The sequence below is a fragment of the Puma concolor genome, chromosome E2 (genome assembly GCF_028749965.1).
Source record: "Puma concolor isolate L17-30 chromosome E2, mPumCon1.1.hap2, whole genome shotgun sequence".
Classification (NCBI taxonomy): domain Eukaryota; kingdom Metazoa; phylum Chordata; class Mammalia; order Carnivora; family Felidae; genus Puma; species Puma concolor.
In genome coordinates, this window is record NC_141681.1 from 57,309,355 (window position 1) to 57,325,570 (window position 16,216).

The 16,216-nt window shown below is 41.4% G+C and overlaps 1 protein-coding gene across 1 annotated transcript; it reads left to right on the top strand.

Moving 5' to 3' along the window:
- The first annotated feature begins 287 nt into the window (after nt 1–287).
- On the top strand, nt 288–15,074 carry LOC112850871 (uncharacterized). Its single transcript, XM_086688370.1, is given in 5 exon segments — nt 288–429; nt 878–966; nt 5,386–5,551; nt 12,957–14,893; nt 14,896–15,074. Coding segments are annotated over 4 exon segments (2,160 nt in total). The 5' UTR covers nt 288–429; nt 878–951; the 3' UTR covers nt 14,938–15,074.
- The last annotated feature ends 1,142 nt before the right edge of the window (nt 15,075–16,216 follow it).

A 16,216-nucleotide genomic window follows, 5' to 3' on the forward strand; every position in this document is an offset into this window, starting at 1 on the left:
ACGCAGGAAGCAGCTCTGTTCCACAGCGATCAAAAAGCAGAGAAACAAGCACAGCCGGGGCAGAGGGAATAACAGACCCATAAACTGCCAGGGGCGGAGCAGGGCCAGTAGAGTCGAGGCTCCGCCCCCACACTGGCCCGCCCCCACCGCGCGCTTCCTGCCCAGTCCCTACTCTCCACGTCCCGCCTTTCGCTGGACGCGGCCCCGCCCAGGCCCCGCCCAGGCCCCGCCCCCTAAACTACTTCTCCAGGCCGCCGTGCGCAGTTTCCTTCAGACCCGGAAGTGAATCGAGCTGACAGCAGATTCTCTCCGGTGAGTGAATTTGGGATACCCAGTATCAAACCCGTGTTTCGAGGCAGCACAGCCTGCTGTCCTCCACTCCGAGGTTCTCTGGTGGCTACAACTACCGTTCTCTCCCTCCCGCTCACGGTGAGTCCCGGCGTGGCTGTGAGACGTTCCGAGGCCCGGTAGCCCCGCGTCCCGGCGTCCGGCTCCGCTTACAGCCTCTCCGCCGCTTCACGTGCTTCACTGTCCTGTTCCTCCGTCCCTGGTCCAAGAATGGGTTGGGGGAGGGGAGGGGCTCTTTTCTGTGCGGTGTTTGGTCAGGGCCGGGTCTGTGGCTTGGAGGGGAGCGTCAGTCCAGCCCAGGTCCCACTGCAGCAACAGAGCGCGTGGGCCACTCCGCAGGCCAACGAGTTCTGCAGAAAAGGGGAAGAACCCGCTCCTTTGCTCGCCTCTGCGTTCACGAGCCCCTCCTCGGGCTCCTTCTGGGGCGGCAGAGCCTTGTCCCTTCCCGTGTTGAGGTTCTACCTCTGTGTGTGGTTGTCTCACCGGAAGACGGTTTGTTCATTCTAAGCATGAAACAGCCTATTTTCAGCACTCAGGGTTCACTTCTCAAGACTGATCTTATCCAAGAAGCCTCGAGGAACAGGAAAGAAAGAGGAGGTCGAAATGAGTCGTTCCCAGGTAACAGTCACATTCTTGGTTGTTTCTTCCGTGTCTCTTAACTGAAATTGGTAATGTTCTCTCGAGGGACTTGCCTCACACGTGTGCTGGAACTCCCCCAGACCTTGTCTCAGTACCTCTCATCGTCACTTAGATTCCATTCCTCCCGCATGGTGACCCGGAGACGTGGAATTTGTGAAGAGGCCGTGTTGGGGATCATCTAGGAGGAAGGTTTCATGCTTAGGTTTGGATCAGAAGCTTGGTGTCAGTGAGGTTGGCAAAGGGGATTGTCTTAGGGGTTGCATAGGAACGCGCCGTCAGTTCCTTGTGGACAGCTTTAAGAAGAACTGCACATTTGTGCGCCCAGTTAACCTGCAGGAACAGCTGGAAAAGAAGACTGAAGAGGGGAAACCTGTTGTCCCTGCTTTTACAAGGCGTTTGAAACTAACCAAGTGAATGGGCGTGTTTCTGGCTCGGAGATAGTAATGATTTGGATTGGAATGGAAAGTTCTGAAACATAACAATGATAAAGGGTGTTTTATTGTGTAATTTGTTTTAACAGTAAGTTCTTTAAAATCACTCAAACCATACCCATCCCGTGAAGACCTTGTTCACCCTGGGGCTTTTGCGCAGGTGTTCGACGTAAAAATGTTTCAGCAATTCCAGTGAAGCAAAAAACTTGGTCTTTGTCGTCAGAGTGCCTGGAGGCAAATTCTGGCCCCACCAGTTGTTACTGAACACCAATTTGTTTTAAACATCACATGCTGGGGCGCCTGGGTGGCGCAGTCGGTTAAGCGTCCGACTTCAGCCAGGTCACCATCTCGCGGTCTGTGAGTTCGAGCCCCGCGTCGGGCTCTGGGCTGATGGCTCAGAGCCTGGAGCCTGTTTCCGATTCTGTGTCTCCCTCTCTCTCTGCCCCTCCCCCGTTCATGCTCTGTCTCTCTCTGTCCCAAAAATAAATAAACGTTGAAAAAAAAAATAAATAAATAAAATAAAAAATAAAATAAACATCACATGCTATATATCTTTGTTTTCAGGTGAAACTCCAAACAGTGTTGCACATTCTGGACTAAGAAGTAAAACATCTACTTCCCTGTCACGCCCTCCATCATCACTTGCTGACTTTTGTTAGTTCTGTGCAAGATTAAGTGCAAGTCTTATAAAAATGCATTTACCAGCATTAGTTGATTTTAGTTAAAATTATTCAGTGAATGTTATATTGTGCTATTTTATTCCATACACAGATCTTGGAGTTGTTTTTGTGCCAGTATACATAGAGACAGCTTGTTCTTTTTAGATCCTCATTAAAGCATTCTCTAGGGGCGCCTGCGTGGCTCGGTTGGTTGGGCATCTGACTTCGGCTCAGGTCATGATCTCACGGTTCATGGGTTCGAGCCCCACGTCGGGCTCTGTGCTGACAGCTTGGAGCCTGGAGTCTGCTTCGGATTCTGTGTCTCCCTCTCTCTCTGCCCCTTCCCTGCTAGCACTCTCTTTCTCTCTCTCAAAAATAAACATTAAAAAAAAAAAAAAAGCATTCTCTGAAGATGCATGGATCCCACATGGTTCCCAATGAACAGGCACTCTGTGCAGTGGTGAATGGCAGGAGCCATAATGTCCCTGTGTCAGCCTCAGTTTTAGTGGAAATGCTTCTGTTTACTGCCGATCGTGATGTTTACTAGAATTTTCTTGCTTAATGACACTTCTGATTTTTTATTCAGCATGACTTAATTATCCAATAATATCTTCAAAGATCTAATGCTTTCAAAACATTTTTCTATCTTAATCTATTAAATTGATGTAGAACATTAATGCATTTTATAATCTTCAATAATTGTTTTATTATTGGATATACTATGCTTGGCTTATATTTAAATGGACAAAATTTTGATATTTACATATATATGTATTTAGTGGAAAAGGTAACGTTTTCTATTTTTTTATGACTAGGTGAATACAAGAATAATGTTAACAACCTCATTAAAATTAAGTACAATTTCTGAATGTTATTTTACCCAAAATACTGAAATACAGATGAGTAAAAAAAATGATAGATTAGAAAAATTCATCCCCCAAATCTGTCTGAGACAACTGCTTTTAATGAAAGTGTGTTTAAGTGTGTGTGCATGTATGCAAGCAGAAACCTATGATGTGAGGGGCGCCTGGGTGGTTCAGTCGGTTAAGCATCCGACTTCGGCTCAGGTCATGATCCTCATGGTTCATGAGTTTGAGCCTCATGTTGGGCTCTGTGCTGATAGCTTAGAGCCTGGAGCCTGCTTCAGAATCTATGTCTCCCTCTCGCTCTCCCCCTCCCCTGCTCTGACTCTGTGTCTCTCCCTCTCTCTCCCTCTCTCTCTCTCTCTCTCTCAAAAATAAACGTTAAAAAACATTTAAAAAAAAAAACTTGTGTGTATTAAAGACACATTGTTTCATAAATAACTTTTTAAAAATGTTTATTTTTGACAGAGAGAGAGAGAGCATGAACAGGGAGGGGTGAAGAGAGGGAATCCCAAGCAGGCTTTGAGTTGCCAATGCAGAGCCTGACATGGGGCTTGAACCCATGAAACTGAGATCATGACCTGAGCCGAGATCAAGAGTCAGATGCTTAACTGACTGAGCCAGTCAGGAGCCCCCATAAATAACTTTTATATTTATTTTAGCCTTTGAAAATTGTTCTTACATACTTTTCATGGCCTTAAGTTTTTTTCTGCACTAACTCATTAGTAAATTAATAGTGGTAAGAATAGTAATGTACTATGTGTGTGCATATATAACGACATTATATGCAGGTCCATGTTTTCAGCTTTGAATTCTTCATGCTTTCTCACTTAGAAAACCTGCTAGCAATGTACTTTTTTTAAAAAAAAATTTTTTTTCAACGTTTATTTATTTTTGGGACAGAGAGAGACAGAGCATGAACGGGGGAGGGGCAGAGAGAGAGGGAGACACAGAATCGGAAACAGGCTCCAGGCTCTGAGCCATCAGCCCAGAGCCTGACGCAGGGCTCGAACTCACGGACCGCGAGATCGCGACCTGGCTGAAGTTGGACGCTTAACCGACTGCGCCACCCAGGCGCCCCTTTTTTTTTTTTTTTTTTTTTATTTATTTTTTTTTTTTTAGCAATGTACTTTTTAAAAAATGTTTATTTTGGGGGCGCCTGGGTGGCTCAGTCGGTTGAGCGGCCGACTTCGGCTCAGGTCATGTTCTCACGGTCCGTGAGTTCGAGCCCTGCATCGGGCTCTGTGCTGACAGCTCAGAGCCTGGAGCCTGTTTCAGATTCTGTGTCTCCCTCTCTCTGACCCTCCCCTGTTCATGCTCTGTCTCTCCCTGTCTCAAAAATAAATAAAAACGTTAAAAAAAAATTTTTTTTTTTAATGTTTATTTTTGAGAGAGAGAGTATGTGGGCAGGGGAGGGGCAGAGAGAGAGAGACAGAGGATCTGAAGCAGGCTCTGCACTGTCAGCACAGAGCCCAATGTGGGGCTCCAACCCATGAACTGTGAGATCATGACCTGAGCTGAAGTTGGACGCTTAACGGACTGAGCCACCCAGGCACCCCTCAGTGTAATTTTAATGCTGCTTCTGTTACTTAACTGTGGACTCTAGGTTCAAGTCTAAATTCCGAACACCTGGTTTTGGTTCCAGCTCTGCCATTTCTTAGCTATTTGACCCAAGGCAAATTTCTTAGAGTCTCTGTGACAGTTGCCTCCTCTATAAGGCAGGAACAGATATTTCTCTAATGTTATTACCCAAATTAAGGGGTGCCTGAGTGACTCAGTCAGTTAAACGTCTGACTTTGGCCCAAGTCCTAATCTCATGGTTTGTGAGTTCAAGACGCGGATCAGGCTTTGTGCTGACAGCTCCGAGCCTGGAGCCTGCTTCGGATTCTGTCTGTCTCTCTCTCTCTCTGCCCTTCCCCAACTCGTACTCTGTCTCTCAGAAATAAATAAACATTAAAAAAAAATTTTAATGTTATTACCCAAAATAATACCCATTTGAATAATATGTAGCACATTACAAATGTTCAAAAACTTTTTGTCTCTGTTCTTACAATCCTCACATTCTTAGATCTCAGACTTTCTTAAAAGTCTCTGAATTTTGTAGTCTCTAAAGACACTACTCATAGCGTAGCTCATCAGAGAAATCATTAATGTGTAAAATATACTATCTAACACTTCTGTGTAGTCCACCTTGTGATGAACTTTTTAATTTATGTATTTTGTTCACAAAATTGCAGAATGCACAGTGACTTTGTGGATGTATGTCCTCTCTTTGAGAAGTATAATAACAAAATTAGGGCTATATGACTGGCTCAAAAATATCTTCTACTGATTTGTCAAAAAACTCACTACCACCAAATCAATCCTTACATCTTTCTCTTATAATTTGCATGAAGATAATAACTCTCCTCATGGTCTCTTAGTCAAATGTGTTTCTTGTTACAGGTGCTGTTGACCTTCAGGGATGTGACCATAGATTTCTCTCAGGAGGAGTGGGAGTGCCTGGACCCCGCTCAGAGGGCCTTGTACCGGGAAGTGATGCTGGAGAACTATAGGAACCTGGTCTCCCTGGGTGTGGATAAAGTGCGTCCAGATGTTGGGATCTGCCCTAGTGAGTTTCTTGGGATCCTCTGCCCTGCCTGACTGTGATCAAAGCTGTTTTGACTCTGAAATGAAAGCTTTATGAAGTGGCATCTGGATTTTCATCTCCTCCTTTCTTCAGATTATCTGCCCACTCCTCCCTAGATTAGTATTGCTTCCACCACCTGAGTAATCACCAAACCGTACAGCAAAATTTTAAAATACTGGATTCCCTGGTTTTACTCCCATGCTTTTGATCCAGTAATTCTCAGAAGAGAGCTAGATGGCTATATATTTAAAATGTTCCTTAAGCAGAAGAAGGCAGTCAGTGGATGAAATTAGTGTAGACCCATCTGTAACATCTTCCATCTTCAGATGAACTAAGGGCTGGGATTATATTCTGGAAAAGCCCCAGCACATAACTTTCATTTCTTATAAGCAGGAATCTCTCTGACCTGAATATTATCTCTGTTTTGGAGCCAGGGACAGAGCCCAGGGGTCTGGAGGGCAAGATGAAAATAGTGAGAAAACCAAGTGGGTTTTCCACATCTGTGTCAAAGCTGTGAACGCTGGTAACAGCTGAGACAGTCAGAGATGAAGCTGCTTCGTCAAATATTGTCTGAGAAACCCTCCCCAACAAGGAGAGGTCTGGGAAAAGAAAAGTACTTGTGAGCACGCAAAGGAAATCTCCCCCATTACTCTGTCGTACAGTTGGAGTATCCTCCAACCCTCTGACGGTGTCCCAGCTGATGCAGAGACAGAGGCAGAGTCTTTATCATGACCTACAACACTCTATTATCTGGTTGCTGTGACCTTTTTGGGCCCTAGGCTTTGAGAGGGATGAGGAGGGCTGTGTCACAGGGACCCTCGTTCCCGTGGTCTCTCCTCCCGTACTTGATTCCATCTGATTCCAACCGATCCATCAGTTCCTCTGTAGTCCTGGCCCCAGGACCTGTCCAGGGTTCGTCCTCAGTTCCTGTGTTTGGGAGAACTGTTTACGAGATAGGAAAACACTGAGTGCTCCTCCATTGCATTTGGGCCCCAAGGCTTCCTGGGACTGCCTCAAGGCCTCATAGCCATTTTGTCAGACCTGCTGTTGCCACACATCAAGAGTATAATCAGGCAGTGGGGTGGCTCTTCTGAGATTGTTGGTCATCAGTACCGTAAAGACAGTGGACAGAGAGATCGTCTCTTTGAAACCCAGTCCTATGTGGGGAGCGTGCCTTAGTCTTCTCAAAGACCCTATAAAATCTAACTCCTTTACTTCTGTTATCTTGCCTTGTCCTTCCAGCGCTCTGCCTAGGCTAGGGATGCAGATGAAACTTGGCTCTTCAAGATTTCGTATTTTCCTAAGTGAAATTTTGCCCGTGAAACTTGTTTTCCTAGGGTCTGAAATAGCTTCTTTATCTGCTCTGATAACCCACTTTTAGATGATGGGCAACCTCTGGTGGACTTACCTATGGAGGGGGCTTAGCGGGTAACAAAATTTTTGAAGAACACTTTGATTAATGTATTACAGTGCTGTCCTGCTACTTACGGGAAGTGCCCATTTACACCACTGAGTGGAGTGGTCAGCAAGTCCTAGGGATGCTGACATGGAAAGTGTCAGGATAGCCTGACTGATCGGTGATAATAGTTACCTTTCTGCTGTTGGTGGAGTGTCACCCTGTCTCTCAAGGGCAGTGTGGCGATATTGATCAAATATCTAATGATCATTCCCTTTGAGCCAGCAATCAAAGGTGTACGAACTTATCCAAAGGAAAATGTCACAACTGTGTGTCTATGAGGCTTTGGCCAAACTGTGGTTCATGTCACATTTTTCCCCTGGCATGCACCATTGTTTACTCTCCTTCAAACAAATAATGATTTTTTTTTTAAGTTAATTTATTTTGAGAGAGAGGGAGCATGAGCAGGGGAGGGGCTGAGAGAGAGAGAATCCAAGCAGCTTCTGCAGAGTAAGCGCAGAGCCCGACGTGGGGCTCGAACTCATGAAACTATGAGATCATGACCTGAGCCATAATCAATAGTCAGACGCTTAACTGACTGAGCCACCCAGGCATCCCTGATTGTGATCCATCTTGAGGGAACTTCTGAAGTTAAATGATGCCTCCATTTTTTTTTTTTTTTAATTCTAGTGTAGTAAACATAGTGTTGTATTAGTTTTAGGTGTACAATATTATGCCTCCATTTAACTTCTAATTTGTTATGTTTAAACCACAGCAGTTTTCATTATCTACATTTCCATGTACATATTAAAAATGAACTTTAGGGGCGCCTGGGTGGCTCAGTTAGTTGAACGTTTGACTTTGGCCCAGGTCATGATCTCACGGTTCATGAGTTCCAGCCCCTTGTTGGGCTTTATGCTAACAGCTCAGAGCCTGGAGCCTGCTTCAGATTCTGTCTCCCTCCCTCTCTGCCTCCTTACCTGCCTGTACTCTGTCTGTCTGTCTGTCTGTCTGTCTCTCTCTCTCTCTCAATAATAAATAAACATTTTTAAAAAATGAACTTCAAAAATTTAATCATTGATTATATGTTTTTGATGACACTCAGAATTCTGTTTTATATCTGTGATTTGTGGGCTGCTGGATCAAGTAATAAATATCTTAGTCCCTTTATTTCTCTTTCACCTGATTTACCTGTTATTAAAGTACCCTTTTCTCAAATTGATGGGATTTCTAAAGTGGGACTATTGGATATCTTGAGAAAATATTTTTTTATTAAGTTACTGTTCATCCCAGAAACCATTAAATTGATTTGCCACAATTTGTTATATAGGATACCTTGCTTTTTTTTTTTTTTTTTATAGTATATTTAAGTTTTCTAAATACAACTTCTTGGAGGCACCTGGGTGGCTCAGTTGGTTAAGCATCAGACTCTTGATTTTGGCTCAGGTCATGATTGATTTAATAGTCATGAGATTGAGCCTCACATCGGGCTTCACACCAGGCATTGAGCCTGCTTGGGATTCTCTGTCTCCCTCTCTCTGCCCCTACCCCACTCGTGTTCTTGCTTTCTCAAAATAAATAAATACATGCATACATACAACTTCTTGGATTTTATTTGAATTTTACTGACTCTTTCTATTTTGGTACAAATGCTTTATTTTTTAAAATTTTTTAGTGTTTATTTATTTTTGAGAGAGAGAGAGAGAGGAGGGACAGAGAGGGAGGGAGACACAGAATCTGAAGCAGGCCCCAGGCTCTGAGCTGTCAGCACAGAGCCTGATGTGGGGCTCAAACCCATGAACAGTGAGATCATGATCTGAGCTAAAGTCAGTCACCTAACCAACTGAGCCACCCAGTCACCCCCAAATGCTTTACTCTGATAATTAATTTCCCTCTCTAGATTTATCATGTACATGTTGGTATACTAAACTAATGTTTGAATGTCTCATTTTATCTTATTTGGAATTTAGCCAACCTCTTCCACTCCATGTACATCCTCACCACTATTGCTTATATAACTCCTGGAATTTTCCACCAAATTTTTCATGTTCTGGAAACTACATTCTTTGCTTAATACCCGAAGGCTGTTTTGATCTTCATCTTTTAAACTGCATTCCACAAAAAGTTCACCTGGTCCTCATTGACTTTCACCTGTCAGTACTCTGCAGTTCCCTGGCTACAGTCAACTGCTTACATTGCTAACCACCTCTCTGCACATCTGCCTCCTGCGTGGCACTGCCACAAGTTGTTTCTGTAGAGTCACCTGGTACTAACATTGCCCTTCGGTAGAATCCATTCCGCACTGTGAGTCATTATTTTCCCCTTGAGGTTGCCTAGGCTGTGATAATTGTTAATGAAATCAGAATTTATTAATTTTGGCTAAGTACACATAATTTCCACTGATTCATAATAACTATATATCCACCAATACCTATAGTAAGAGCATCCTTTACCTCATGTCTCTTTATGCCAGCAGTTGTGTAAAGAGATCTAAATATATGATTTCAGATAACTAGAGGAGAGTGCAAAAGAAGCACTCTTATTTTTATATAACAAGCAAGGATACTTAGCCTCAAAAAGGCTAACATGCCAAAATTGGTAAATTTCTATTTATAAAATATGTAAATAATTTGGTTGGTATATATATATATATATATTTTCAATTTTTATTAAAAAAAATTTTTTTAAACGTTTATTTATTTTTGAGACAGAGAGAGACAGAGCATGAACGGGGGAGGGTCAGAGAGAGAGGGGAGACACAGAATTGGAAATAGGCTCCAGGCTCCGAGATGTCAGCACAGAGCCCGACACGGGGCTCAAACTCACAGACCATGAGATCATACATGAGCCGAAGTCGGACGCTTAACCGAACGAGCCACCCAGGCTCCCCTTATTTTTATTTTTTTAGCTTAATCTAACCACATCCCCCCAAGTTCAGAACTTGACAAAAATCTGCTGCTAAATTTGTTTCCTCCTAACAAACCCTTTGTCTTCCCTACCAGGGATTCATCATCTTGCCATGTGTCACCCTCCATTGCTGAATTCTTGACAGACTTTCTTTGCATCTGCATGTGTACCTGGAATGAATTCATCCATTCTCTCCTTGATGGCCATGTCCAGAATTTAGCTTTTATTTTTTTTAATGTTTATTTATTTATTTGGAGAGAGAGAGAGAGCTTACACACACAGTGGGGAGGGGCAGAGAACCTCTCTCTCTGGGAGAAAGAATCCCAAGCAGGCTCCATGCTGTCAATACAGAGCCCCACATAGGTCTCATTCCCATGAACCATGAGATCATGACTTGAGCCTAAACCAAGAGTCAGATGCTCAACTGACTGAGCCACCCAGGCGCCCTAAGAATTTTGCTTTTGATACTTGTTGAGAACATTTTTTGTACATGTCTGATGTAACATGTATGTAGGACTCTTTTGAGTATATGCTTATAAACAGAAAGCCAAGGATATTCAATTTGATAAATTCTAAGGCAAATGTTGGAAGGTAAACCTATATTCCTCCCACTGTATCATACCGACTGCCTTTCTAATCTCTTCATTCTTCCCTGCCCCACCCCTGCCACACCCATAGTGCATTTCCTGAAGAATGGGTCAGTATTGTGCCACTTGATAAATGAGTTCATGTCTTTTTGTAAGATAAAGATTTGTACTGTCCCAGCACAATTGTATTCTCATAAATTTGCAAGCATAGGCTCTGTTCTTCTACCTTTTCTCAGATTGTTCATTGATCTGGATGGAGCACGCTGTTCCTTTATTAGCGTATTATTGTTGAGCCCCTGGACACCCAAGTCTCCTCAGAGAACCCTATCCTTACCCCTTCTCCCACATTGTATAAAGATCTATACTCTTCCAGAGGACATCTTGCTCAGGATAGCACCACTCCTGGTCACTCTCTAAATCAACACTTTCAGGGAGTGATGATTCAGATGCCGTTATCCAGGAGGGAGGAGTCAGTAACAATATTAGTGACACAACTTAATTCCCGTAGTTTTCCTGAAGCATTTCTCTGCAGGTTGATGGGATTTATTATGCCCTTTTGCTTACTTCCTGGGGTGGGCAGCGGTGTCTAGTGCTCGAGGACCTGTGCTCTGAGCTTGCAGGCCCAGGTTCAAGTTTTGGCTTTCACATTTACTTTCTGGGTGAATTAGTATTGGATACATAAACACCATGGGCCCATTGTTTTTACCTGAAGTAATGTGATGATTTACCTCGAGAATATTAAATATGTTAATGCTGTGAGAACATTTTGATTTTTGTATAGCATATAGCAAGGACTGAAAATTTACTTTTGTTTTTCTAATATTTTTTAATCCCTCTTACGTGATTGACCTTTGCCTGCAGTGTATTGTGTTTGTATTCATTTTGTAATTTATCTCATCTCAATGTTATCTCTGCCTTAGTAAATTTTCGAGGCACATACTCTAGTACATGTATTTCTTTTTAAAGAAAATTTTTTTTTTGTTTTACATTTATTTATTTTTGAGAGAGAGAGTGAGACAGAGCATAAGCGGAGGAGGGGCAGAGAGAAAAGGAGACAGAATCTGAAGCAGCCTCCAGGCTCCGAGCAAGCGTTCCGCACAGAGCCCAACGCGGGGCTCAAACCCATGAACCATGAGATCATGACCTGAGCCGAAGTTGGTCACTTAACCAACTGAGCCACCCAGGCGCCCCTCTAGTACATGTATTTTGTAATTGCAGAATTGCATAATTAAGTGTTGTTTCATAGTTAGGAAATAGCTCTATTGGCTGTTAGTTAACTGCAAGTATGAAATCATAATTCTGATTTCTGATCGCCTTCCCAAATTCTTTATCTTAAAATATGTATATACCTGAACCAGATATTTAAAACATCAGTGGTTCTTAACATATGTTTCAATTCTCATATGGTGGGGGTATAGCTCAGTGGTAGAACATTTGACTGCAATGCTCATAGTACGTACTCCTTCCGAAATAGGAGCCTTTTTCTTTGTTCTGACGGAAGAAGTCTTTAGAATGCCACAGATTGAAATGGTTTGTAATTGTGTTTGCTTATTATTTATCTTCTAGATTTACTGTGGGTTTCTAAAAATGTTAGATTCATTTTATTATGATTTACAGATAATGGTTTTCAGTATCCATTTTGTATTATGACTGTCATGCACCAGTGGTTAATGTCTGCATGAATATAGATAGTTTTATTATAGAAATTCAGAACAATATTTGTTATTCTCACAATGGTGTTTTATCAAGTTTGCCTCATTTTCTCAGAGCTGTTTTTATTTTGTAATTGTGAATTGCGATTTATTTATTAGAGAAGTTTGTTAAGATATTATTTATCATTGGGGTGCCTGGGTGGCTCAGTCGGTTAAGTGTCCAACTTTGGCTCAGGTCATGATTTTGTGGTTTGTGAGTTCGAGCCCAGCATCAGGCTCTGTGCTAACAGCTCAGAGCCTGGAGCCTGCTTTGGATTCTGTGTCTCCCTCTCTGTCTGCCCCTCACCTGCTCGTGTTCTGTCTCTCAAAAATAAACATACATTAAAAAAAATTAAGATATTATTTATCATTATATTATCAATGCTCTGTTTTAGCCTTTATTGTTGTACCTAAATAGTTAGGTACCTTTACAGTGTATGTGCATTAATATAATATTGCTTTTCTTCAAATATGAGACACCCAAATATCTACTGCCAAATGGTGAGTACTTTGGGGTGGCAACAGAAAGATGCTACTTGTTTCAGGGCCTATGTAAATACTCTGAGTGGTTTGATCATAGGGTGTTGGAAGTAGGCTTTCCTGAAAATAATTTTATCTATGTGTAAACACCCTTTCTTAATTGAGGAATCCAATTCCCTTTGTATTCCTAAATATTTGCATACGTTGGTTGAGAAGTTTTAGAACTATCTAAGAATAACTTTTGGCATAATGTTATGTTTTCAAGGTAAAATATTCATTTTACAATTCTAGTTAATAGCAAACCTATGGTTCTTTATATCTTTCAGATATTTCTGTTAGAAGTGTGATTAAGGAATTATCAACAAAAGAGGATATTAACAAAGAAGAACTGTTCCAAACACTGATGTTGGAAAGACACAAAAGAAATGACATCAAGGGTTTGGGTTTCAGAGAGGTCCAGCAAAATACACATGAGTTTGAGAGTCACTATGGATATAATGAAACAAATTACAAAGGAGTAACTGCAGCCCATAACCACAGTTTCACTGGTAGAAGAGATCAACAGCATAACATCTCCTGGAATGTTTTCCCTCTAAAACACGATGTTTCTGTAAGGAAAAGTACTTCTCAATCTTACAAATGCGAGAAGTCATATAAAAGTTATTTGTTAAAACTAGAAAATAACATAACTTGTGCAGGAAACAAGTATATAAAATATTTTGAAAATGGGATTGGATTAAGGTTTCAGTCACATCTGAGTGACCTTCAGAAGTTTCAAACTGAAGAGAAAATTCATGCATGTTATCGAGTTGAGAGGTTGATCAACAGTTCTGCTTCACCACTTCAAAGAATTCCTTCTAATATCAACATTAGCATTTGTAGTAAATCCAGGAAATTTCTTATTCATCCTCCATTACTTACACATCAAAAACCACATAATAATGAAGAGCCTTACAAATGTAATGATTGTGGGAAGGCTTTTAGAGGAAGCTCAAACCTCACCAATCATCAAAGAATTCATTCTGGGCAGAAACCTTACAAATGTAATGACTGTGATAAATCCTTTAACCGGATCTCACACCTCACTAGACACCAGAGGATCCATACTGGAGAGAAACCATATAAATGTGATGTGTGTGGCAAGGTCTATAGTCAACATTCAAATCTTACAATTCATCAGAGAGTTCATACAGGAGAGAAGCCTTACAAATGTGAAGAATGTGGCAAAGCCTTTACCGAATTTGCAAAACTTACTAGACATCAGAGAATCCATACCAGAGAGAAACCATATAAATGTAATATATGTGGCAAGGGCTATAGTCAAAATTCAAATCTTTCACGGCATCAGAAAATTCATACAGGAGAGAAACCTTACAAATGTAATGAATGTGGCAAAGCTTTTTCTGAGTATTCAAGCCTTACTCGACATAAGCGAATCCATTCTGGAGAGAAACCTTATAAATGTAATGAATGTGGGAAAACCTTCAGAGGAAGCTCAAATCTCACCCTTCATCAAAGAATTCATTCTGGGCAGAGACCTTACAAATGTAACGAGTGTGACAAATCCTTTAACTGCATCTCACACCTCACTAGACACCAGAGAATCCATACTGGAGAGAAACCATATAAATGTGATGTGTGTGGCAAGGTCTGTAGTCAATATTCAAATCTTGTAATTCATCAGAGAGTTCATACAGGAGAGAAGCCTTACAAATGTAATGAGTGTGGCAAAGCCTTTATGGAGCATTCAAGCCTTACTCAACATAAGAGAATCCATAGTGGAGAAAAGCCTTACAAATGTGAAGAATGTGGCAAAGCCTTTACCCAATTTGCAAAACTTACTAGACATCAGAGAATCCATACCAGAGAGAAACCATATAAATGTAATATATGTGGCAAGGGCTGTAGTCAAAATTTAAATCTTGCACAGCATCAGAAAATTCATATGGGAGAGAAACCTTACAAATGTAATGAATGTGGCAAAGCCTTTTCTGAGTATTCAAGCCTTACTAGACATAAACAAATCCATTCTGGAGAGAAGCCTTATAAATGTAATGATTGTGGGAAAACTTTTAGAGGCAGCTCAAACCTCACCAATCATCAGAGAACTCATTCTGGGCGGAGATCTTACAAATGTAATGAGTGTGACAAATCCTTTAACTGCATCTCACACCTCACTAGACACCAGAGAATCCATACTGGAGAGAAACCATATAAATGTGATGTGTGTGGCAAGGTCTGTAGTCAATATTCAAATCTTATAATTCATCAGAGAGTTCATACAGGAGAGAAGCCTTACAAATGTAAGGAGTGTGGCAAAGCCTTTATGGAGGGTTCAAGCCTTACTCAACATAAGAGAATCCATAGTGGAGAAAAGCCTTACAAATGTAAAGAATGTGACAAAGCCTTTAGCCAGTCCTCTAACCTTGTCATACATCAGATGATTCATACTGGAGAGAAGCCTTACAAATGTGATGAGTGTGGCAAAGCCTTTAATGTGTGTTCAAGCCTTGTCCGGCATCGAAGAATCCATACTGGAGAGAAGCCTTACAAATGCAATGAATGTGGCAAGTCCTTTACTCAATTTGCAAACCTTACTAGACATGAGAAGATGCATACTGAATAGAAACACTGTGAATTCAATACGTGTAGAAATGCTGTTGTCCAAAAATCAAGTACTGGGGATCATCAGAGAATCTGTAGTGAAGAGACACCTCACAAATATAATGTTTATAGTAAAACCTTTAATGTGTGTTCAAGACTTACTCAACATCAAAGAATCCATGCTGAATAGAAACCATATAAAAGTCATGTATTTGCAAAGCTTGTAACCAGGGCTCACGTTTAATTAGACCCCAGAATATGCATCTTTGAAAGAAACCACAAAAAGGTAAAGGGTATGGCAAGGCTTTTATCCAAAGATCAAGCATATGTAATGTCTCCTACTGGAAAGAAACCATATAAATATAATGAATGTGTTAAACTTTTGTCAGATGTTAAAATGTTTACCTTAGGGGCCATGAGAGAAAACATACAAATGTATTGAAAATGGCAAGGCTTTTAGACAATGGTCTGACTTTTAAGATTCATCAGAGAGTTGATATTGTAGAGAAACCTTAAAAATGAAATGATGTGATAATTTCTTTAACCATTTCTCACAATCAGCTACACATCAGATAATTCATAGTGGAGAAGATAATGTCTGAGTTCTCCTGAAGGATTATTCAATTAAATTCCAAATAACGTTGGGGCGCCTGGGTGGCTCAGTTGGTTGAGCGTCCGACTTTGGCTCAGGTCATGATCTCGCGGTCTGTGGGTTCAAGCCCCGCGTCGGGCTCTGGGCTGACAGCTCGGAACCTGGATCCTGCTTCATATTCTGGGTCTCCCTCTCTCTCTCTCTCTCTCTGCCCTCTCCGGCTCATGCTGTCTCTCTCTGTCTCTCAAAAATAACACGAAAAAAAAAATTAAAAAATTCCAAATAATGTTAATAGTGATTAGTTAAAAAATCAAAATAATACCTATTAATTGGTTATTTAAGTTACAAGGCTATCTGTGAAAAGGTCCTGTTACTTTCCTCTTATTATAT